The 24508-nt window shown below is 43.0% G+C and overlaps 1 protein-coding gene across 2 annotated transcripts in view; it reads left to right on the forward strand.

The window, feature by feature from the left end:
• Nucleotides 1-611: 611 nt before the first annotated feature.
• Nucleotides 612-24508, forward strand: part of KATNAL2 (katanin catalytic subunit A1 like 2) — a 60103-nt gene continuing 36206 nt past the window's right edge. Inside the window, exons 1-5 of one of the 2 annotated variants that reach the window (XM_074952324.1) lie at nt 612-786; nt 19520-19590; nt 21337-21503; nt 23481-23523; nt 23967-24096. In XM_074952324.1, the coding sequence (XP_074808425.1) occupies nt 736-786; nt 19520-19590; nt 21337-21503; nt 23481-23523; nt 23967-24096 (462 nt within the window). In that variant the 5' untranslated portion in view covers nt 612-735. The remainder of the gene's footprint in view (nt 787-19519; nt 19591-21336; nt 21504-23480; nt 23524-23966; nt 24097-24508) is intronic. The other variant, XM_074952325.1, reaches the window with a different exon arrangement.

Genomic DNA, 24508 nt, shown 5'->3' on the forward strand with positions numbered 1-24508 from the left:
GAATATACCCTGCTATGGACAGAGGATGGAAACATGGGGGAAACACCTTCTGAGATGTGTTCCCTAGCCCTCAGAACATGCCCTGCCATAAGGGGAGCTAACAGCAGGGTGGGAACATGTTGACAGGGGTCCTACACTGCTCAGCATGCGCCCTGGGCAAAGGTGAACTCATGGCAGGGTGGGCATGTATAGACAGTTGTTCTGTGCCGGTCACAATACGCCTATGGCAAGGAGAGGGAAGCTAATGGCAGAGTGGGTACGTATCGACGAGTGTCTTCTACTGCTCACAGTGGGCCTAGGCCGAGGAGCTAACGGTGGGGGGTGGCGCCCGCCTTAACAGCGGGGGCAGGGAGCGCGACCCACGCTCTCAGCACGCTACCACGTGCTTACTGGCTCAGGAGTTTAAAAAAAAGGGGGGGGGCCTCGCCACTGCCCTATGTGGTGATTGGACAGTTTCACAGGCGGGCCCTGCTCCCTATATGGCGATTGGGCAGTTCGTTAAGCAGCCCCGTCTTTTGATTGGACACTTAGATAGACAGTCTCCACCTCCCGGGGCTCTGATGGCTTAGGGCTGCGGACAGAGCCCGCTGATTAGCTAGTTCCTCAGACAGCCCCTCCCCCTGTGTGGTGGGTGGATGAGACGCTGTGGGGTGCCTGCCCCAAGTCTCCGAGCCGGTTATACCCTCCTGCCGGTGCGGTGAGCGAGGTGGGTCTTCCCCCGCAAAGCCCGCACCCATGGAGCTTTCCTACCAGACGCTGAAGACCGCCTACCAGGCCAAGGAGGCGGTGAGTGCTGGAGAGAGGCCGCTGCGCTTCTCCGTTACTATGGAGACCGGGCGGCTGCGGGCGCCATTACTGCGCATGGGCAAGAGGGACTACCCTGCCGGCAGGAGGAGGGCTCCGCGGAGAGGGAGGGTTCAGTCAGTGCGCAGGCGCTGGGCGTTCTGCGCTCCTTGCTCCCGGTTGTCCTTTTCTAGGAGCTTTTGAAAATTATTCCACGAGGCACCTCTCTCTATCTTTAGACTCACTGGACTGGAAGGGACCTGGAGAGGTCACCTAGCCCAGTCCCCTGCGCTCACAGCAGGGCTAAGAATTATCTAGACCCTCCCTGGCAGGTGTTTGTCCAACCTGCTCTTAAAAATCCCCAATGATGGAGAGTCCATAACCTCCCCCTAGGCAATTTATTCCCGGGCTTAGGAAGCTTTTCCTAATGTCCAACCTAAACTGCCCTTGCTGCAATTTAAGCCTGTTGCTTCTTGTCCTGTCCTTAACGTTTGAGAACAATTTTTCTCCCTCCTCCTTGTAACAACCTTTTATGTACTTGAAAACTGTTATGGTGTCCCTTCTCAGTGTGTTCTTCTCCAGACTGAACAAACCCAATTTTTTCAATCTTCCCTCATAGGTCACATTTTCTAGAGCTTTAATCGTTTTTGTTGCTCTTCTCTGGACTTTCTCCAATTTGTCCCCATCTTTTCTGAAATGTGGCACCCAGAACTAGACACAATACCTCAGTTGAGGCCTAATCAGCGCGGAGTAGAGCGGAAGAATTACTTCTTGTGTCTTGCTTACAACGCTCCTGCTAAAATATCCCAGAAGGATGTTTGCTTTTTTTTGCTGCAGCAGCGTTACACTGTTGACTCAGATTTAGCTTGTGATCAACTAGGACCTCCAGATCCCTTTCTGCAGTAGTCCTGCCTAGACAGTCATTTCCCATTTTGTATGTGTGCAGGTGATTATTCCTTCCTAAGTGGAGTACTTTGCATTTGTCCTTATTAAATTCCATCCGATTTACTTCAGACCATTTCTCCAGTTTGTCCAGATCATTTTATTTTGAATTTTAATTCTGAATTAATTTAAGGTGTCTAAATACCTTTGAAAATCTGTCTCTCAGAGACTTGACCAAAGGTGTTCCTACAGGGCCAGCCTTAGGGGTCGGCGGGCAGGATGATTGCTTTGGGTGCCAACTTCTGGGGTGCTTCACCATCCTTTTCTTTTGGGTTTTGCTTGTTTCCTGTGCACCGGGTCGGTTTGGGGGTTTTATTTTTGTTTTGCTTGGGCAGTGTTGGTTGGGGTATGTATTTATTTATTGGCCGAGTTGTTGTTGTTCTTTTAATCATCCTGTGTGTGTGTGTGTGTGTGTGTGTGTGTTTGTGCTGAAAATGTTCTCCATCCTGGGCAGCAAAAAATTGCAGAACACTTAGAGCAGTCCTGAGTTCCTGTTTCCCACTCCTGTGCTCAGATTTCTGGACTGCAATTCTTTCCATTTATCTTCCTCTGCAGATTTTTGTGGTTTCTTGCATCCCTAGGAATGGCATTAAAAAAAAATCAATGGCAAATGTTTGCAATTCTATAAAATAATTAAAATCACAACTACCTTAAAATATTGACCAAAACATACAATTTTTTTTTTTATTTTAAAGACTTTACTTACTTTAAAGCCTTGAATTGAGGTGGTCCAGCATATTTGACATCCTTCTTCTTTATTTGCTCTTGACGGTGCAGTAAGAGCTAGTTCAGTAGACTGTATTCCTTAACCTGTCCCTTTAGCTCCACCTGCTGGCTAAAATAAATTTTTTAAATCTGTTCTTTAATATAATAATCAATCGAATATTTGATACAATGAGCTGGAGCGCTGATAAGAAGCACAGTCAAGAAAGTAACAGATACTTTCCTCATGGATTGTATTTTCTAAATGGACAACCAACCTAATTCTCAATTACTGAGAGACAATCCCCACTCATTGGTATATTTTGCTTTCCACAACCAAATCTCTGTACAGCTTTTCATGAGTGATGTACTCGAGTAATCTGATTCTAATATCTAAACAGTATTGTTAAATCTATTCAACTAAATTTGGGCTGTTGCTGATCATGTTCTTTATGTATTATATGACTTTTAAAAACTATGTTTGTGGATAATCTAAGCACTATACCCAGATGTACAGACACTCTTTTCCCAGCCTATGTATTACATATATATATTTAACGTTAGCTTTAATATAATTTTTTAATCAATTGAATATTTGATTCAACTTCTATGCTACAGCCTCATTCATACCTGTCAGGGCAAGGAGAGAACTGGGCCAAGCTTCCCCCTCTCTTCCTCCCCTGCTCTTGAGACACTATATGGGATAGGATCCCCCTACCCCTCTGGGGAGAGAACAGAAAAGGAGCCAGGCAAGGATTAGCTCCACCTGTGGACCCAGTGTATGTCCTCAGTGGCCTGTCCTGCCTCTGGGATAACAGCTTTGTCCTGCTACTAGCTAATGAAAGGTACCCTGCATCTGGAGGTGTAATTTCCATCTCTGGTAGATGTACATGAGCTAGCTTTGATCAAAGTAGAGTGCTAAAAATAGCAGTATAGCTGCGGTAGTATAGGTGGTGGCATGGGATAGCCAGCCAGGTACAGTCTCTTCCTCGGTAAATAATCAGGCAGCTTGTCCACAGCAACGCTGCCATTTTTAGTGCTCTAGCATGATGAAAACTAGCATGTGTACCTCTACCTGAGCTGGAAATTATACCATTATACAAATAGACTGGTACAATAAAGTTATTTGTCTTATTTAGAAAGTCAAGGACTAGAAAATTATGAAATGTCAGGTTTATGGTTGTCCATGCGACTTTAATTCAGGTCCTTTTGTGTATATGCATTATGATACAATCTTTAATTACAAGATCACGTACTATTTTTTTCACCATACCCGTGCCTTATCCACCAGACCCGTGCATAGGTTGGATGCACACAGACACAGAATTAAAGTGTCAAGGGCAAGTGTATATCTGGGATTTTCTGTCTTTTGAGTGAAGTACTTTGCAACAAGTACTTCTAATTTTTTATATGTAATATACATTATAATGTAGAAAATTAGGATCAAATCATAACGAAGAATTATAGTTAAATTAATCCCTGGTGTATGTGGAGTCCCTGAAATCAGTGGAGCTACACCAGAAACTAATTTGACCCATAACCTGTACCTTTTTTAAAAAAAAAAAAAAAAAAAAAAAAGATTTGGAATTAAATATGGGAACAGTTCAGTTTTAAAAGTAAACTGGTTTACAAACTCATGTGTCTTTAACAGCTACAAAGAAACGAATACATGACATTTTTATTTTGTTAATTTAGAAAAAAACACTAAGTGTTGGAGCTAATTAGCGAAGTGCTCAACTATTTAGCTTTTAAAACAAGATCATGTTTAAGTGCCTTAAGCTTTTATTAATTGCATGGACCCAAAAAATTCTCTATAGTAATTGAAAATGTAATTACGCACATTTTTTGTTCTTATAAGAATAGGAGCTTATTAAACTTTAAACACTTAAACATCTATTGAAATACCAATGACTATAAACAACATGCCATTCTAAATACTAATTAAACAGCAAGGCTAAATCACTATGAAGCTAAACTGAATTTTAAATAACTTTTTACTTGTAAGTGCTCCTTTTCTTTCACATATGTATTAGATTTTACCACTTCCTTGCTAACCAGAGCTGAAGTCCTTGGTGTGATGATAGTTTGTCAAAGTTTGCTTTCAGGCTGTCTGCTAGTATGGAATATACCGGGTGGGGTGACTCAGTGGTTCATTAGATTTGTTATGCAATAGAAGATCCATCCTGTAAGGTTTTCAATGGCTCCAACTCCTCTTGACTTCAGTGGGGCTCATCAGCATGTCACAGGATTGGGATCAGAGGCTTACATCTCTATATTTTTGGTTCCGATCCAACCTCGGTTGATTGTGAATGAAAGTTGCTATCATCTGATTGGCTCATTGGTGGCCTATGTGAGATGATTCGGTAGTCTTAGGGCTTGTTACACAAACATTTAGTTTTGTAGAAAGCTGGGGCGGGGTGAATCTATGCCTCACTTCCCTGTTGTGGATTGTCTGTGAGGACCCTGCTGACATGCATTAATAGTTCATTAATGCGCTTTGATCTAGTCCTCGTTGAAATGGGACTAGGTCAGAGAACATTAATGGACTGTTAATGTGCCTCAGGAGGGTCCACATGGACAGTTGCTCCACAGCAGGCTAGTGCTGGGTAGATGCACAACCCAGCTTGAAAAATTAATTGTTTGTGTAGACAAGCCCTTAGCTGATTTCTCAGTGGACAGGTTTCTACACCACAAAATTAACCATCACAGGTCGCACTCTTAGTGTCAGTTTCACCAGAAGACAGACAATGAATGGGCCATGGAGACTAAACTACCCTTTCATTTTTAGGAGGCTTCTTCATGGGGAAATTTTTGGCAAAAAGGCCTACCATCGCTATCAACAGTGGGAGCAACAGTACTTTAAACAGCCTTAGAGCATGCCTACCAGATCGCGCGCCGCACAAGACACAGCGGAGAAGGTGGTGCCATCACAGGAATGGGCAGTGAACTTAGGTCTCCAGTGTGAATGTGCTAACCACTAGGTTGTAGAGTCGTTCATGCTGTCTCTGGCTCAGTGAATATTTAAATGTTTCTATCAAGTGGAACCACTTCAGCAGGAGAGATTGAGACAAATCCCCCCAGAATACCCTACAGCTCTGTGGTTAATGCACTCTCCTGGGAGGTGGGAGCCCTAGGGTCAGATAGAGTGGAGATTTGAACCGGAGTCTCCTACAGCCTGGGTAAGTGCTCTACCATTGGGCTAATGGATATAAGGGGGTGGGGGGCACCACAATCCCTCCCACCCCCGGCATCTTCAGTAGTAATAACTCCAACCCCTTTCCCACCCCTCAAACTGTAATTACAGAAAGACAAGTCTTCTAGGATGAATTGTAAAAGGGCCCCGATTTTAAGATTATTTTCAAAACACTATCTGTGAGAGAATCCCTCATCCCACCTGTGCCAAAGTTTGTTTTTATTTGCTGAGAACATGCCACAAAGTTAATCCGTCTTCTTTCAGCATCCCTGCCAATGCACTTGTGATTGTACAAGCAAATTATCCCAGACTAGAACTTAATAATAATAATCTGCCCTTTTCATCCTCAGAGTGCTTTATAAAATATTAATCTTCACACTGCCACTTGGAGATAGGAAAGTATTATTGTACTTGTAATAAGGACAGGGAAACTAAGGCAGAGGGAGTTGTAACTTTCCCAAGGCAACAGAAGTAGGGAGTGTTAGAGCTTGGATTGTAATTTAATGCCTCTTTCTTGAACTGCCTCATCTTTCTCCCTTTAGAAATCTGAAATTAAGCTTATACACCATGACTTAAGTAAAATGAGAAACAATTTTCAAATCCTGGGAAAATTTCATGTAAAAATGTTTCCCTCTTTTCCACTAGATGGCTCTGCACTTAAATCAAACTTCCAAGGGAAAATATATGATAGCTGTGATGACCCCCTCCCTTGCCTCCCAGTTTTTCTACAGATTAATAAAAGCCTTCTGGAACAAACAGAGGGATAGTCACTTTATTTTAAAGCTGGTAACTGCCATATTATCTCAAATACATAAGTCAGAAGGTGAATGGCATTGTCGTTAGATGTTTGGCTGCATGTGTGTTCTCTCTCTGTGTGGCATCCCAGCTCTCTGCAGGTAGCTGACACAGCAGACCTCGAGCGAATTGCTCAATGACCACAGTGTCCGTTAAGGTACAAAGGCACCCAGCCAGGTTTATTGTCGACAAAGCATGGTCTTAGCTCCCCAGATCAATGTCTAGAGTTACACTAGCACATGTATGCCCATGACAATGGACGCAGCTCAGTGAATGGCGGGACTTTCCATTCCCCGTTGGCTGACCAAAGACATTCCCTCTGAGACTCCATTTTATAGACCAATACAAACAAGTTATGTATTGCCCCTCTGACGTGGTTAGTTACTGCCCCCTGATGTGGATTGTTACCACTCGTTACCTTGTACATGCTGGTTCGATCAAAACATCTGTATCCATTATATTGTCATCCTGACCTCATCTTTAAGAGTGTGTTCCTTTTATTTTTTGGGGGGCGTGTTTATAACATACCTGGTATGGGATGTTCTTGTACCATCCTTCTGGAATGTGTTTGCGTGAGTTTGCTGTGCCTAGCCTTTCTTAGGAATGTGTGTGTTTTTTGCAATACCAGTCCTGTTCTTGCCAGGCTCTGTGAGCATGTACACAGGCAGAGCATGACTCCTGCTTTTACAACCTTGCTGACTTTGCTTTATATTAGCAAAGCTTTGACCACTACTTAAGCCCTTTTATCTGGGCTAATGTCTCAGGCTCTCTTCCTGCTACAGGCATATGGCACCCTCCATGCTGCAGAGTGTAGAGGGGAGTGGAATAGTTCTAATCTGACCAAGGAGAGGAAGGCTGGTTATGCACTATGTTACACCACCCAAAACCACATTTTGGTACCTTTCTTCTTTCTGTTGTTGCTATGATAGTGCACAGATCCAGGAGACAAAGGGGAACTATCCTTCTACATACATATTCCTTTTTGATGTCTATTAGGACGTAAAATGATAAATCATAAGTAGTTGTTATGAACAGTGGTAACTCTGTGGCTTGTCTGTGAACTCCAAATGGACAGATGCAGCAGGAATTAGTGCTTTGGCACTAAAGGACGCATGGGGCAGGTTCTAGCGTGGATAGGTCAAGGATTTGTGGGTTTATCTCCTGCAGATTTATTCTCTACCACTTTGGCTGGATACTTCCTCTTCCAGATCCATTCTGCCACAGGGCCCACCTCCTGGGGGAACAATGTGGCAATGTGCTAGAAGTCATGGTTTTATCGTGTCCTTTTGCCTTTTAAGGAACAAGGGGGGGATTGGTCCCTAAGGCTTTGTAGCACTGGTATTTTATTTATAGTAAATGTTATACAGTGAAACCTGCATTGAGAATCGCCTCTAATAGTAAATACAGCCCCATCTGAAGTGAATACTTCCACATATCCCCAGGTTTTGTATACAGTTGGTTCAAATTTTGTACCTGATATCAAAGATTAACATTTACACAAACCTAATTTCCATGTGGAACTACTAGGGCTGTCAAGCGATTTACAAAAAAAATTAATTGCGATTAATCACACTGTTAAACAATAATTGAGTACCACTTATTTAAATATTTTTGGATGTTTTCTACATTTTCAAATATATTGATTTCAATTACAACACAGAATACGAAGTGTACAGTGCTCACTTTTATTTATTTTTATTACAAATATTTGCACTGTAAAAAACAAAAGAAATGGTATTTTTCAATTCACCAAATACAAGTACTGTAATGCAATCTCTTTATCATGAAAGTTGAACTTACAAATGTAGAATTATGTACCAAAAAAAACCTGCATTCAAAAATAAAACAATGTAAAACTTTAGAGCCTGGAAGTCCACTCACTCTTCCTTCTTGTTCAGCCAATCGCTCAGACAAACAAGTTTGTTTACATTTGCAGGAGATAATGCTGCCCACTTTATGTTTTCAATGTCACCTGAAAGTGAGAACAGGCATTTCCATAGTACTGTTGTAGCCAGCGTCCCAAGGTATTTACGTGCCAGATGTGCTAAAGATTGATATGTACCTTCATGCTTCAACCACCATTCCAGAGGACATGCATCCATGCTGACGAGTTCTGCTCGATAATGATCCAAAGCAGTGCAGACCAACGCATGTTCATTTTAATCAGCTGAGTCAAATGCCACCAGCAGAAGGTTGATTTTCTTTTTTGGTGGTTTGGATTCTGTAGTTTCTGCATCCGAATGGTGCTCTTTTAAGACTTCTGAAAGCATGCTCTACACCTCATCCCTCTCAGATTTTGGAAGGCACTTCAGATTCTTAAATCTTGGGTTGAGTGCTGTAGCTATCTTTAGAAATTTCACATTGGTATCTTTGCGTTTTGTCAAATTTGCAGTGAAAGTGTTCTTAAAACGAACAACCTGTGCTGGGTCATCATCCGAGACTGCTATAACATGAAATATGTGGCAGAATGCGGGTAAAACAGAGCAGGAGACATGCAATTCTCCACCGAGGAGTTCAGTCACAAATTTAATTAACGCAATATTTTTTTAACAAGCATCATCAGCATGGAAGCATGTTCTCTGGAACGGTGGCCAAAGCATGAAGAGGCATATGAATCTTCAGCAAATCTGGCACATAAATATCTTGCGACACCGGCTACAACAGTGCCATGCGAACGCCTGTTCTCACTTTCAGGTGATATTGTAAACAAAAAGCGGGCAGCGTTCTCTCTTGCAAATGTAAACAACCTTGTTTGAGCAATTGGCTGAACAAGAAGTAGGACTGAGTGGACTTGTAGGTTCAAAAGTTTTACATTGTTGTAGTTTTTGTGTTACATAACTGCACTCAAAAACAACATTTGTAAGTTGCACTTTAATGGTAAAAAGATTGTACTACAGTACTAGTATGAGGTGAATTGAAAAATACTATTTCTTTTGTTTATCATTTTACAGTGAAAATATTTGTAATAAAAATTAATATAAATCAAGCACTGCACACTTTGTAGTCTGTGTAATTGAAATGTAAATGTATATATTTGAAAATGTAGAAAAACATCCAAAAATATTTAATGAATTTCAATTGGCATTCTATTGTTTAACAGTGTGATTAATCATGATTAATTTTTTTGAATTGCGTGAGTTAACAGCGATTAATCGACAGCCCTAGTAAATACCACTTCAGTTCACACAATGTCCAGTTAAGAGTCTAGCTATTCATTTGTCTAGCTATTCACACCAGTTTTGTATGTGCATAAGTGGCATTTGCACATGCAGATCAGACACATGCAATTGTTTACACACAGCAGGAAGTCCCATCTTTGAAAATTAAGTCCTTAAAGATCAGACTCTATTAGACAAGCAAGCCCTTGGGTGATCCTTTAGGGCAGATTTCACTGCATTCAAAAAATACTAAGTAGGATCACTTGTTCAACAAATTATATATTGATGTTAAATAAATATAACATTTATTTTTTAACCAAATGGGAGCCAGAGTTATACTGTTCACATTTAGATGCCTTCCAAACTTTAGTGGAAACTGGTGCTACTAACTTAATTGCCTAAGTCTGGGTTTAGAAATATCTGATCTTCCTGTAGCTCCAGGTTCAAATCCCAGATAGATTGGCCAACCTCTTCTTTCTAAGATACATTCCCTACAGTTTATATTTTTTTCCAGTAAGATCTTAAAAACTGAGAGCATATTTGGTCTGTGTGGGCACTGAAGACCTTCTGACACATCTCATCAGAAGGAAAACGTGAGTGTCTTTGCCGAACTTTCCCCTCTTGCTAGCGTGCATTATACAATATGCTGTGTAGTGCTCCTTCACACAGAAGTAGCTGCAAATGAGTGATTATGTATGTAAATATTTTGTAGTGCACTTTAGGATAAGCAGGACCATTTAAATATTTATTGTGAAGTATTAATACTATTCAGGACTTTCATATGAATCTGTGCTGAGGAACATATGTAAATATGGAACTGACTCCCTGCCCGAGTTAAGGGGAAACCTTACTTTGGTCACTCTGCTTTAAGAGTTGTCTGGTCTTGCAGTGGTTCAAAATGGTTAATTTTCTTAAGAAGCAATTTCTTGCATGACCGAGTAAGCTAGTCCTTCCAATACAAAGTTGTGACCCTAGGCACCTTTGTATTCTCACTGCTGCAATAATTATACAAAATATGTCTTGTGAGGTATCACATAAAAGCTAATACACTTTATTAATATCCTTGTAAAATGCATGTGTTAACATTATAGGTGAAGTTACGAATTCCCTATGTATGATGTTACTAGAACATGTTTAAGACCACAGAGCCTGGCCCAGGGAAAGGTCATAAACACGTCTGTCCTAGACAAAGGAATGTGAGTTTACCTCAGTTTACATATTAGGAGTAAACAAAAGCTTTGACCTAAAGCAGCTGGGGTTATCCTGATCCTGAACTCCAGGGACAGAATTAACATGACTCCTGCACCCCAGAGAGACGCAGGAGACTGAATCCACAGAAGGCCTTCGTGTTTTGTAAGACAAAGACAGCCCTTTGGTGATATGACTCCCATCTTTATCTTTCATCTTAGGAGACAAAGGAACCAACTGAGTTGATCTTCATGATGAGTCCTAGCCAGGCTGGCCAGTAAAAGCTGGAAAGAAGACTGTTTTACAGCCAGAACAAGGGTGGTCATACCTAGTGGTCAGAGCAGAAGTTGGGAGTCAGGCACCCAGAGGTCAGAGTCCAAGATAGGTCAGAGGGCAGACAGAGGTTCAGGCATTAAGAGGGAGGCAGGGTCAGGTTACTGGGAGGACAGAGTCCGATACAGGCCAGATGGCAATCTGAGAGCCAGGTATCAGGAGGTGGGCAGGGTCAGGCATGAAGTTAGTTACAGATGGCAATCGAAGAGCAAAGCTGAGGACAAACCAGGGTCAGAAGCTGGAATCTAGGGTCTATTGGAAGCAGGGTCTGGAGCAGAGCCAGGCAAGCATTCTGTGGTGTTCGTGGCTTCCTGGTTTAAGTACTGGTACTGATCAATCAGTGGGCTGTGAGGAGCCACCACTTTGGTCATGCTGGGCAGTACTTCCTGCTGAGCCTAATCTCACTGGGTCCTCCCATGGGAGCTCGCCCTAAACCTTCAGTGGTGATGCAGAGGTATCAGCAGCCCAGAACCCCTTTTGTCCCAGGGTCCAGCCCTGCAGGTTCTTTCATCATCCCCCTTTTTGGGCTGGTGCCGAAGGCTTGTCTGGGTGAGCCTTAGGGAATTCTTCCACCAGGTCAGGGATGTGGTCATGGGAGACAAACTCCCAAGTGTGCTCTTTGCAGCTGTAGCCTTCCCAGTCCACCAGATAGTACAAATGGCCATGTGTCTGTCAGGAATCAAGGATGACATGTATTTGGTATTCCTTGTGACCTGGATTTCAACTGATGGAGGCAGCGGTGTAGTTCAGTTAGGGAAGGTGTGCTCAGTGTAGGATTTCAGAAGGAAAACATGGAAAACTGAGTGTATTTTGAGAGACTGGGGAAGCTAGAGCCTGAAGGTGACCAGCTGTGACTGAATGTACTCCTGTATTCACACCCTACCCATTATTGTAATAATCTTTGTACAAAATATGCCTTGTGAGGTATTATTTGAAAATTAATAACTCACTAGTCAATACTATAATGGTGAAATGCATGTAGCAACATTATATGTAAAGTTCTGAATGCCCTTGTATGATGATAGCACGTTTAAACCCATGTAGCCCCAACTAGGCAGAAGTTGTTAAATAGGTCTATCTTAAACACAGAAATTTGTGTTTACTACTTATATGTAAACTGAGGTAATCAGGATCCTCGGGACAGCAAGAGGGAGTAAACTGGTTCCTCAGAGACAAAGGACAAGCTAACACCTCTAGTCAGGTGTCATAGTTGATTGGCCATCACCTGTCAAGTGGCAATTCTTTGGCAACAAAGCGGGGGGGGGGGGTAGGAACAGATTGATCTGCACTTTAGCAAATAACAGCATGAAACTTCTTTCACCACAAGACTTCATGTCTCCACCCTCACAGTGGGAAGGAACTTTATCTAGGGGTAATCCTTAGGAGAATGCATGTCAAAGGGTAACTGGACTTATAAAAGTGAGGGTCAAAAACACCCTAGGTTATTTCTATCTATCTTTTCTTTCTCTCCCTTCCTCTCTTTCTTTCATCTAAGATGACAAAGGAACCAACCTTTTGACTTTGGGCGGGGACACGATCACAGAATTTGGTCAGCAATGTTTCTGGGAGCATGTGGTAAGGATTTTACCTTGAACCAAGTCTAGTTTAACTGTTAGCTTCTAGAAATACTTTATCTTTATGTCTCTTGTAACCTTTTCTGATACTTGTATTCATTTAAAGTCTGTTTGTAGTTAAATAAACTTGTTTTATTTTGTAATCAAAAGTAATCCAGTGTTGTGTTTAAACTGAACAGTTTGGTAACTCCAATTAAGGTAGCAGATTGTTGCATATTGACCCCTTACAGGGGCCATGGACATCCTGGACAGTGCAGAAGACAGGTTTGGGGGGAAATTTGGGATTTGGAGTGTGTTGGGCTCACCCTGCAGGTAGTAACTAAGGCTGCTGGAAGCCAGAGTGTGGCTGGTGTGTTGCTGAGAGCCTGGTGGGGTCAGAGTTGCTGGACTAGAGATGTAGCTATACACAGACACTCAGGGAATGCTGGTAGGCTGTTTGTGAGAGGTCCAGATTTAGCGCTACAACAGCAAAGCATTGTGAGAAACCCAAGGTTGAGGGGCAGGAGGTGACACAACCCCTCACTGGTCTGGATTGCATCCTGGAACATGACACCAGGTTAATCTGCTGTCATATTGGGAAGGGTCCAAGGAACTGGTGGTCCAATTTGTGGGAGGGTCACCTGGTCTGGAGGTGTTTGGCGGCGAGCCACACCTGGCATACAGTAAATACTGGAGCTTGTTGTTGCTGATGGTCACATGCCTCTTATAGGCCTTCACTTCTTAATTTAAGTGGTTTTTGAGCTCTTCCTCAATGAGGTGAATCTATTGGTCCCAGTCGGTAGCAGCAGCTGGAAAGGGAGGTAGAATCCATAATTAGCAAAGAAGGGGCTCTGACCTGTGGAGGCATGGTTGCTGGTGCTGTAAGAAAAATTTGGATATGGCAGGATCATGGACCAGTTGTCTTGATCTTAATTTATAAAGCATTTCAAATACTGCTCCAGTACTTGGTTCATCCGTTCAGTTTGTCCATGCGTTTGGGGGTGGTATGCAGTGCAGGTAGATGTGTGGATGTCCATAGCCTAAATTGGGGTGGGCAAACTTTTTGGCCTGAGGGCCATATCTGGGTATGGAAATTGTATGGCAGGCCATGAATGCTCATGAAATTACGGAGGTGCGGGGAGGGGGAGTCATGGGGTGTGGCACGGGGGAAGGGCTCTACAGGAACGGTACCGGGGACTTCTAGGGGCTCTGCCAGCAGTGACACCAAAGTGGCTGTACCAGGCACTGCCGCAAGCGGAGGCACCCTAGCTGGGATGGGTGCGGCCCCTGGGTGGTTTTGAGAGTCTTGAGGATGCGGCTGTAGGAGACTGGGAAGGTCCGGGCAGCGGTGATTGGCTGATGAGGAGAGTCTCTCGGAGGAGCAATGCCTCAGGGATTGGTCAATGAAGGAGATTGTGGTTCCTAATTGGACTTGTTTAGGGGCAGTATCCTGCAATGTGGCTGGCCTTGATCATTGGCCAGTTTTGGGCAGAGGCTGGTGCGAGGAGGCTGGCGCTTTGGGGATTGGGCGCGGAGGGATGGGGTTCCGATTCCAGAAACAACTCCGTGAAGTCTGGATAAGCGGTGCTGGTCGCACCTGTGCAGTGTGACTCTGCATGTGGGAAGATGGTGCTCATCCAGGAATTGTGAGTTGGGGGTTGGGGGAGCACTGGGTGGGTGGAGCGGGGCAAGTCGTGCCTGACTAATCTAATTGCCTTCTATGGCGACATAGCTGGCTCTGTGGATGAGGGGAAAGCAGTGACGTGTTGTTCCTTGACTTTAGCAAAGCTTTTGACACTGTCTCCCACAGTATTCTTGTCAGCAAGTTAAAGAAGTATGGGCTGGATAAATAGACTATGAGGTGGATAGAAAATTGGCTAGATTGTCAGGTTCAACGGGTAGTGATCAATGGCTCCATATCTAGTTGGCAGCCGGTATCAAGTGGAGTACCCCAAGGGTTGGTCCTGGGGCCAGTTTTGTTCAATATCTTCATAAATGATCTGGAGGATGGTGTGGATTGCACCCTCAGCAAGTTGCAGATGACACTAAACTGGAAGGAGAGGTAGATGCGCTGGAGGGTAGGGATAGGATACAGAGGGCCCTAGACAAATTAGAGGATTGGGCCAAAAGAAATCTGAGGTTCAACAAGGACAAGTGCAGAGTCCTGCACTTAGGACGGAAGAATCCCATGCACTGCTACAGACTAGGGACCGAATGGCTCGGCAGCAGTTCTGCAGAAAAGGACCTAGGGGTTACAGTGGACGAGAAGCTGGATATGAGTCAACAGTGTGCCCTTGTTGCCAAGAAGGCCAATGGCATTTTGGGATGTATAAGTAGGGGCATTGCCAGCAGATCGAGGGACGTGATCGTTCCCCTCTATTCGACATTGGTGAGGCCTCATCTGGAGTACTGTGTCCAGTTTTGGGCCCCACATTACAAGAAGGATGTGGAAAAATTGGAAAGAGTCCAGCGGAGGGCAACAAAAATGATTAGGGGACTGGAACACATGACTTATGAGGAGAGGCTGGGGGAACTGGGATTGTTTAGTCTGCGGAAGAGAAGAATGAGGGGGGATCTGATAGCTGCTTTCAACTACCTGAAAAGGGGTTCCAAAGAGGATGGCTCTAGACTGTTCTCAGTGGTAGCAGATGACAGAAAAAGGAGTAATGGTCTCAGTTGCAGTGGAGGAGGTTTAGGTTGGATATAAGGAAAAACTTTTTCACTAGGAGGGTGGTGAAACACTGGAATGCATTACCTAGGGAGGTGGTGGAATCTCCTTCCTTAGAAGTTTTTAAGGTCAGGCTTGACAAAGCCCTGGCTGGGATGATTTAGTTGGGGATTGGTCCTGCTTTGATGACCTCCTGAGGTCCCTTCCAACCCTGATATTCTATGATTCTAAGCCCTCAACCCCACTCCCCAGCTGGAGTGCTGGGTGGGTTGAGCAGGGCAGGCCCCTGAGCCCACTCCCAGGTGGAAGCTTGAGGGCCAGATAGAAAGGTCTGACGGGGTGGACGCGGCCCACAGGTTGTAGTTTGCCCACCCCTGGCCTAAATCCTTCATGCCAGAAGCAAGAGGTGAACTGTGAGCTTTGGTCAGAAATTATGCGGTCAGTAAACCCATGGAGCCATACCACATTTTGCAGTAGGAGGTGGGTGGTAGTCTCAGCAGAGCATAGCCGGTTGCAGGGGATGAAGTGGGCCATTTGGATCAGGAAGTCCACAAATGTTTGGCCATCAGATGCTGGGAGTTCCACAGTAAAGTCTGTGGATCCATCAGGATTCACTCTGGGGAAATGATGTACTCCAAAAATGCAATGATGGGCCGGTCGAAGGTGTGCTTTTCCAGTTTGGCGTACAAACCAGGGGGCTTTGTTCTTCATTGCTAATGTTCCCAGAACAGACGGAACATGGTGGTAGCGCTGCAAGTTCTTGAAAAACACCAGAATATTGTCGAAGTAGATGATCATGTACCGATCCAGGATATCCCTAAACACATCATTTATGAAATGTTGCAGAAGCTCTAGTTAAGCCAAATGGCATCACCAAGTATTCCAGGTGCCCATATTGGGTATGAAAAACGGTCTTCCATTCATCCTCAGGCCTTATGCACACTAAATTTTATGCTTCCTGAAGATCTAGTTTCATGAATATCCTGGCAGGTCTCAGGCAGTCCAGAAGTTCCAGAATGAGGAGCAATGGGTATTGGTTATGAATAATCACTCTGTTCAATGCACAATAGTCCACGTAGCGGTGTAGTGACCTGTTGTCCTCCTTCACAAAGAGTGCCCCACTGGAATGTTGGATCGCCAATGAAGCCCTTGGCGAGCTTTTCCTGGGTATATCCATGTAGCGCTTCGAGCTCTGGTTTAGACATGGAGTATGTTCATTCGTAGGGCACCTTTGCCCAGGGCTGGTGGTCTGTATGGGATTAGTGAGTCTGCATTTTTCTTCTCAAACACATCCAGGAAGTCACAGTACTTGTCAGGGAGGCTGAGGTTCTGGCCTGGAGCCGCTCCTGTCTGGCCAGCCCCCACTTTCCAGGGTTTCACTTCTGATGGTCTCCTCCTGTTCTGGGGCCCTGGGTGCAGTTCAGTTGGGGGTATGTTGCTTCATTGGAAGCATGCTTTCTGACAGTATTCAGAAGGGAAGCTAATGTTCCACCACCACCCAGACATACATGAGTCCTGCCAATTCAACCAAGGAATGCCAAGAATTATCAGGAAGAATGGAGAGCTGGTCACATCAAAGCACATTGTTTCTTAGTGTTCTTCCATTACGACCTCTAACGCGATGGTCTCTTGAGTCCCCAGTCCCGAAGATAGGGGCGATCCATCAGTCCTCTCCACCAGGTACTGTGTGGGTTTCAGCTGAAGGGGGAATCTGGAGGGTTTGGCTGCCTCAAAATCTATAAAGTTGCAGCAGCCCTGGAGTCTGTCATTGCTAGTTTTGGGGGCGGGGAGGGAATCTGCTGCACATGCCACAAGACATGCAACTGCAGTAGGAATTAGAAATGTGGGGCAACACCATGGTTTCCAGGTCAGGTTCTACTTGAGGGCAGGGGCATGTTTCTGTAGCATTGATCTCTAGTGGTGCCCAGGCTTCACCCCCTCTGCTGGCCCTGGGCTGATCCATTTCCTGAGTTCTTCCGAGCTGGGCAGGAGGCAAGAGCATGTCCTAGTCCCCCACAGTAAAAACAAAGGTTCAGCTGTCATCGATGCTCTCTCTACTCCGGGGTCAGATGTCAGTAACCCAGGTTGACCTGCATGGGTTCAGGACTCATCTTTGACCTCATCATTGAGCCCTAATTAGAACTGGTAAGGTTAGGCTGCCTCATTCCATTCAACATCTACCACAAGCTTTTGGAAGTGGGTGATGGAGGTGGTGACTGGCCATTGCCATTCAAGAAGCTTCCGGAGGGCAGCCTTTGCAGAGTGGATGTGATGCGGGCCTTCAGAGATGGTTGCAAAGGCTTACAGGAAAGCGTCCCAGTAGGAGAGCACAGGGTTGGTCTGCTCCAACTGGTGACAGGCCCAATCGAGCATTTCACCAGAGAGCGGGCTAACTACTAGCCCCACCTTAGTTTGCTCTGCGGGGTGTGCTCGGGCAGAGCAGGAAATACAGCCTGCGTTGGTTCAGGAAATCCCAGTATTTCTGACAATTCTTGTTCAACCGTTTGGACAGTAGCACCATAGGGGCTGGTTCAGGTGATGCATGGTCTGTTTGGACATGTAGTGTCACTGCTTCTCCCTGGGAGCATACGAGCTGCTCACGCAGGGTCTGTGCTTCAGCAGTGAGCAGCGCCACGGGAGCCTGCGACCGGCTTAGTTATTTGCACTGAGTTGTGGTTCAAGTGCACGCTGTGTAGCATGGGGCTGCAGACAGGTAGCTTGGTCATATGGGTCCCAGGCCATCAGGGTGCTCTTGGTTGGAGGGCGGCTTGTCCCCTCCATCATCTGTGGAGGGGATGGATGGCTTTGGGGGGGGGACCAAAGGTAGTCTGAGCAAACTGACACAACAAGGACAAACTTATTGGTCAGAACAGGAGTCAGGCCAAGTCATGTACAGAGAGGTCAGAGTCTAAGACAGGCCAGAGGACAGACCAAGGTTCAGGCGTCAGTAGGCAGGCAAGGTCAGGTTACTGGGAGGTCAAACTTCAAGGCAGGTCAGACAGCAAACTGAGAATCAAGTGTCAGGTGACAGGGTCAGGTTACCAGAAAATTGGGGCCAGGCACCAGGTTACGGACAGCAATTGAAGAGCAAAGTTGAGGTGAAATCAGGGTCAAAAGCTGGAATCTAGGGTCTATCGGAAGCAGGGTCTGGAGCAGAAACAGGCATGCAGTCTATGCTGTTGCTCAGATGGCTCCCCTTCATGGCCTCCTGGTTTAAGCACTGGTACCAACCAATCAGTGGGCTGTGAGGGGCTGCCACTCAGGTCCTTCTGGGTGGTATTTCCAGAGTTTCATGATCCTCCCATGGGAGCCCAGCCTTAACCTCCAGTGGTGATGTGGAGGCATCGGCAGTCCCAAACACCTGTGGTCCTAGTTTCCAGCCCTGCAGTGGGTGAGAGAAACCATCTTGAACAAAGGCTGTATCATGCTAGATTTTTTTTTTTTTTTTTTTTTTTAGTCTTTTTGGATGCGTGTTTTCACTTTTATTTGCTTTTAACCATTTCTACCTTTTATCCCCTTTACTTGGTATCACTTAATCCATGTTCTTTTGCTAATAAACTTGTTTTGCTTTCATTATAAATCATCAGTGCTATAAAAGTTCAGAGAAGTGTGTGCTTCTAGGAAGCTAACAGGTTGGAGTGATTGACTGTCTCTGTAAAGGTAGTGAACCTAACATTTATTCTGTGAGGGTCCAGTGAGAGGGGCTGGTCCCTGCTGTAGGATGAGTTTGGGATGAATTCGGGGCTGGAATCGTACCAAAGTCAGCCTTCAAGGAGTAACCAGGTTGGGCAAAGCCAGGTTGAGGCTTGTGTGCTGGGGGTAATCTGTTAGGGTTAGAGCTCTGGATGAAAGTTGCACAACCACAAGACACCCAAGGTTACCAGATGGTAACCAATCCCTGTACTGGCCCAGATAAACCCCAGAATTTCACAAAAATACAAACAGTAAAAGGAATTTCTAATTCAAACTAATTGTTTCTATGAAAAAGCTTTTATCCATCCCGGATACCTGATGGTGTTAAAAAAAATTACAGTGGAAAACCATTTTACTTCTGTTTTTTGACTGCAAGCTGTTTTATAGTTCTTACGTACTGTTGTCTTTATTTAATTGGATTTATTTGGACAGACTACATTTCGATGCTGTTTGTAGCTATAAATAGAATCTGATCATGACATTTGATCTAGAATTCTATCTTCCTTCACAGGACGAGATGCGGACAGAAGCTCGTAGAAAAAATCTTCTCATTCTAATTTTGCATTATTTAACAGAGGAAGGGTATGTTATCTAAACAAAAAATATACTACAGTTGTATATTTGGGTATGTTTCTGGCCTTTCATGATGATGTTCACTTCTGCCCTATAGTGGATGCAATGGAAGGCCTGCTCTGCTAATTAAATTGCTCTGCAGTGTGTCTAATACTAGCATATAACATGAATATTTTACTTTTAAATTCATTTTATTTCAATGTGTGGAATAAAAATAAAAAGCTTATATCTGGTGCTACTTAGAAATTTTTTGCAATCATCTGTAAAGGTTGTTTTTTTTTTAAATTGGGGTTGTGCCCTTTATGATGTGTAACAAAGATCTGAAAGGTTTTTAAAAAAGCTTCCTCCTTGCGTTTACTATTAATACTAGGAATATCAAGTTAGGTCTTTTGGTTTTGCTGGAGAGTTTCTTGTGGGCTCAGGAAGTGAGAATTGTGAACTTTCACATCTTAACTGAATTTTTAACCAAGACATCTCTTCTCCCAAATGTTCATGAGATGCTGGACTTAAATATGTGTAAACAAAAATAAGAGAGTTTTAAACAGCCCAAGAACAAAATAATCCTATTTCACAGAAATCTGGGGCAAATAAAAATGCTATCTGAGGAAGTAAAAATGTCTGTTGTTTTGCTTAGTGGACAAGGACAACAGAGGAGGCTGAGGGTGGGCTTACATCAGGTATATCAGCATTGAGCTGCCAAATTCTGTAGTTGGTTTGTAGCGTGTGACTTGTTGCGCACAGGCACAATTTCCATTACTTTTAATGGAAGGTACAGTAACACAGAAGGACGTACATATATAGTTTTAAAAGCATATAAATATATTTTGTATGAAAGTGTAATTATATTAATGGAGTAAATTTGGGACTGAGAATCAGGATTATCCTGACTTTCATCAATTTATTGTATGACTTTGAACAAGCAACTGAGTAAAATTTTCAAAAGCGCTGGCCTTCCTTTTTCTGGTATAATTTGCAGTTGCAAAAAATTGCCCCCCTGCATTTTTACATTTGTATTTGAATTTAGGTGGAAATCTTGGTTCTTCAGCTTTTAATTCTATGATTTGCATTGAAATGAGGTAATAAGTATAGGTTGTACGATTTGCACCTGGATTTGATTTTATAGGTGCAAAAGGGAAAGTACAAATTTGCCAGCCCGGGACACAGCCGTTTTGAATATTTACCCCTTCATCTCTGCAGGCCTGATTCTGATCTCAGTTACAACAGTGTGAATCTTATGTAGCTAGGAATTTATTCAAATAATGTTATTCTAGGTTTACACTGATGTAACTGACATCAGAATCTGGTCCTCTCTCTGTTTCCCCATCAGTAAAATGCAGACAAGTCTCTCAGAGGCATTATGAGGATTAATTGGATAATATTTGCACAATGGTTTGAAGATAAAGGGCCAAATGTACTACACTGGTTATTCTTTTTTTTTTTTTTTTAATTAATTGATATAAACTAATAATAATGAGGCAGGATGGATAGGTGGATAGGATTCAATTCTGGATGTCAACAGAATTGGGTTCTAGTCACAGCTCTGTTACTAACTTGCAATGTGATCTTATATTGAACTTTTGGGAAGCACTTTGAGGCCTGTGAACGAAAAGTGCTTATAATTGTTACTGGTTATTAGTTATGTAGGGTTGCCACAGTTTGTACTATAACATGTTTCCTTGTATGCTATTTCTCTTAAAGAATTTTATAAAATAATGACATTCAGTTTTACGTTCTTTGCTCTTTTGAAATGACCAGGTATGTTGATGCTGCAAATGCTTTGGAACAAGAAACCAAATTAGCTTTACGCCGCTTTGAAGTTTGTGACAACATTGATCTTGAGACTATTTTGATGGAATATGAAAGCTATTACTATGTAAAATTCCAGAAATATCCTAAAATTACCAAAAAGGCCCTAGACACTGGTACGTGACTGTGTTCCAAAAAGAAAGCTTTCCAACTTCTGTTTCTCATCATTTTAAAAATATGTGTGCACTAAAATACCCGACACTTCTCAGACTTATCCTTATTTAATGTTGTTTCCTCTGTCCCCAAATAATTATAGCGCTAAAGGTCTAGTGGTTAGAATGTGGGATTGGGATTCGGGAGACCAGGGGTCTGTTTCCTTCTCTGTTTCTCACTTCTGTGTGCTTCACTTTTCCTATCTGTGTGAATGGGTATGATGCTGTTTATCCATCTTTTTAAAACAATTTTGAGATCTACAGGTAAAAAAATAATATCTAAGTGCAAAATATTATATAGATATTTTCTCATTTTGTCCTCTTTGGGTAACAATATTAAGAATGCTCTACTTCTGATTTTATTTTCAAATACAAAATGAATAACTAAAGGGGAAGATTGTAGCCTAGAGGTCATCTAAGACCATTCTTCAAAGTTTATTCCCACCATTATTATTATTTATTATTAAATTTAATGTAGCACAATGCTTTACAATAAATGGTATGTACCAAGCAAATAACAGGTCCTTGCTCCAAAAGACGTGTACTCCAGAGGCACAAGCAAAGGCAATACTGTATGAGGCAACTCAGAACAGACATATTGAGATCGGACCATGAGATCTTGAGTGTTCTTGAACTTGTGTTCAACATAAGGAGTAAGTGGGTTACAGAAGGCAACAACAATACAAGCAGAGGCAAAGTTATGGAGAGCGTTGGTTGATAGAGAAGGGGATGAGTGAGCAGAGAATATCTCCAAGCAGTTTCAGTTGCTTCAAAAGCTTATTAGGAAGTTTGAAGATCCCAGGTAAATGGGACACTACTGAAGCATATAAAAATAATAATGCTTGCATGGATTAAATGCTTTTAAAACCCACCAGTCATAATTGTGAATGTCAATATGTAAAAGATCAGGAGTGGCTGGAAGCAAGTAGTGTGTGCATGTGAGAAAGATTTACAAACAGGGTCTAGTTTTGGACTCCGTTTTAAAAAGGTCAGTCCTACAATGTATAAATGATGGAATTAATTGCAAATCAAGGATAATGGGTCCTATTGCAGAGCATTTGTTAGATCATATTTACAGCCAGATTGTGATTCCCTCACTCAGACTGAGTAATGCCTCAGTCCCCAAATCAGTGCCTTGAGGAGTATCAGAATCTGTCCCTCAGAATATTCTATCTATAGATACTAGGAGGAGAAGGGCCTCAGAACAGCGAGGAGATTGCTAATGGGGTACAGAACCTTTCATCTCTGGGTCACTGGTTCTAATTTAGGCTTTTGAGTGACCTCACGTTCTGGGGATGTGTGTGTGTGTGTAAATCTTATTTTCTAAGAGTGCCTGAAATAGCTTGTGGGTTGATAGCACATCATCAGGTTGTGACATTTGTGTTGTGATGGCATGTTGCAGGATGGCAGCTTTAAGGCAGTGATTAAAATGGTGTGAGACAGCACCTTAGTCCTAAGGATGGACTCTTAAGTGTTACTGGTTGCGACCTTAAATCTGTCCTACTTTGACAATGGGTAAAAGTTATTATTGTCCAATGGCTATTCCATGCTGTATGTTAAATGAGTTTAGTGGGCTCAATCCAGTTCCCAGTAAAGAAAGGTCCATATCACAGTAACCAGTGTTGATTGGCACCTTGTTTGTAGTCTCAGGAGAGAGTCCAAAGACTGAATGGAACTCAAGATTTAATAAGCCTGAACTACTTTCTCCACTAGTCATATCAGGATTGAGGCACTTTGGCAGGTTTACTCTGTTACTGCCAATGTTGTACCTGCTTTATAGGTGACTTTAGTTTCTGAGCTTCATAACCTCACAACTTTCACAAGCACTAGGTTCACTCAAAAATGTTTTTAAAAAAAAAATAGGATGAAATTTTCTTTCTTCCTTGACCATGGCATCCCACTCTTATTTATTTCTAATTTCAATATTTATTTTTGCCGCAGCAGAAAATAAACAGCAACCAAGAAATGGAGGAAAACCAAGAAGGTAAGGGAAAAGTCGTTTGGGCTGGGCACTGGACAGAAGATTTCCCCTTAAGAGTAAAACATGGTACTGTTACACAAATGCTCTGATACCTTGGAAGTGCTAAACTAACATACCAGTGAGCACACTGGAAACTAAATGGTGGAATTTCATTTTCTTTTAAAAAGCTACCTAAAATTTTAGGTAAGACTTTTTTAATTTTTCAACCTGATTCATAGACTGCTAAAGTCTCTGAAATATCCCCTCCATTATCACATATAAAGGGTTAGGGTGGGATTTTTAAAAGCATTCAGCATTGACCTCAATTCATTGACTTCAGTGGGACTAAAGTTAGACCAACGGTGTACTTTCTGGAAAATCCCACCATTAATCCTTCTGTATTGTGAGGTATGCTGGAAACAAAATGAGATGTTAAATTACATCCTGAAAGGCTTTTTGTATCCTAGGACAGCAAGTAGCTCTTCTCATAATCTTCCTAGGATCAACCAGCATCAAACTATGCAGCGACCATTATCAAAAACCTCATCTGGGACGACAACAGAGCCTAAACCATCTAGCAAGGACAGCCCCAAACAGGTTCAAATGTGTTGACCATGTTACATTGCAATTGGAATTTATTTTATTTTGGACCATGATGGGGTCTAAATTAGCGGTTACCACTCAAGAAAGAGATTTTGGAGTCACTGTGGATAGTTCTCTGAAAACATCCACTCAATGTGCAGCAGCAGTCAAAAAAATGAATAGAATGTTGGGAATCATTAAGAAAGGGATAGATAATAAGACCGAAAATAGTATATTGACTCAATATAAATCCATGGTACGCCCACATCTTGAATACTGTGTGCAGATGTGGTCGCCTCATCTCAAAAAATATATATTGGACTTGGGAAAGGTTCAGAAAAGGGCAACAAAAATGATTAGGCATATGAACGGCTGCCGTATGAGAAGAGATTAAAAAGACTGGGACTTTTCATCCTGGGAAAGAGAC

This window comes from Natator depressus, chromosome 5 (assembly GCF_965152275.1).
Source record: "Natator depressus isolate rNatDep1 chromosome 5, rNatDep2.hap1, whole genome shotgun sequence".
Classification (NCBI taxonomy): Eukaryota; Metazoa; Chordata; order Testudines; family Cheloniidae; genus Natator; species Natator depressus.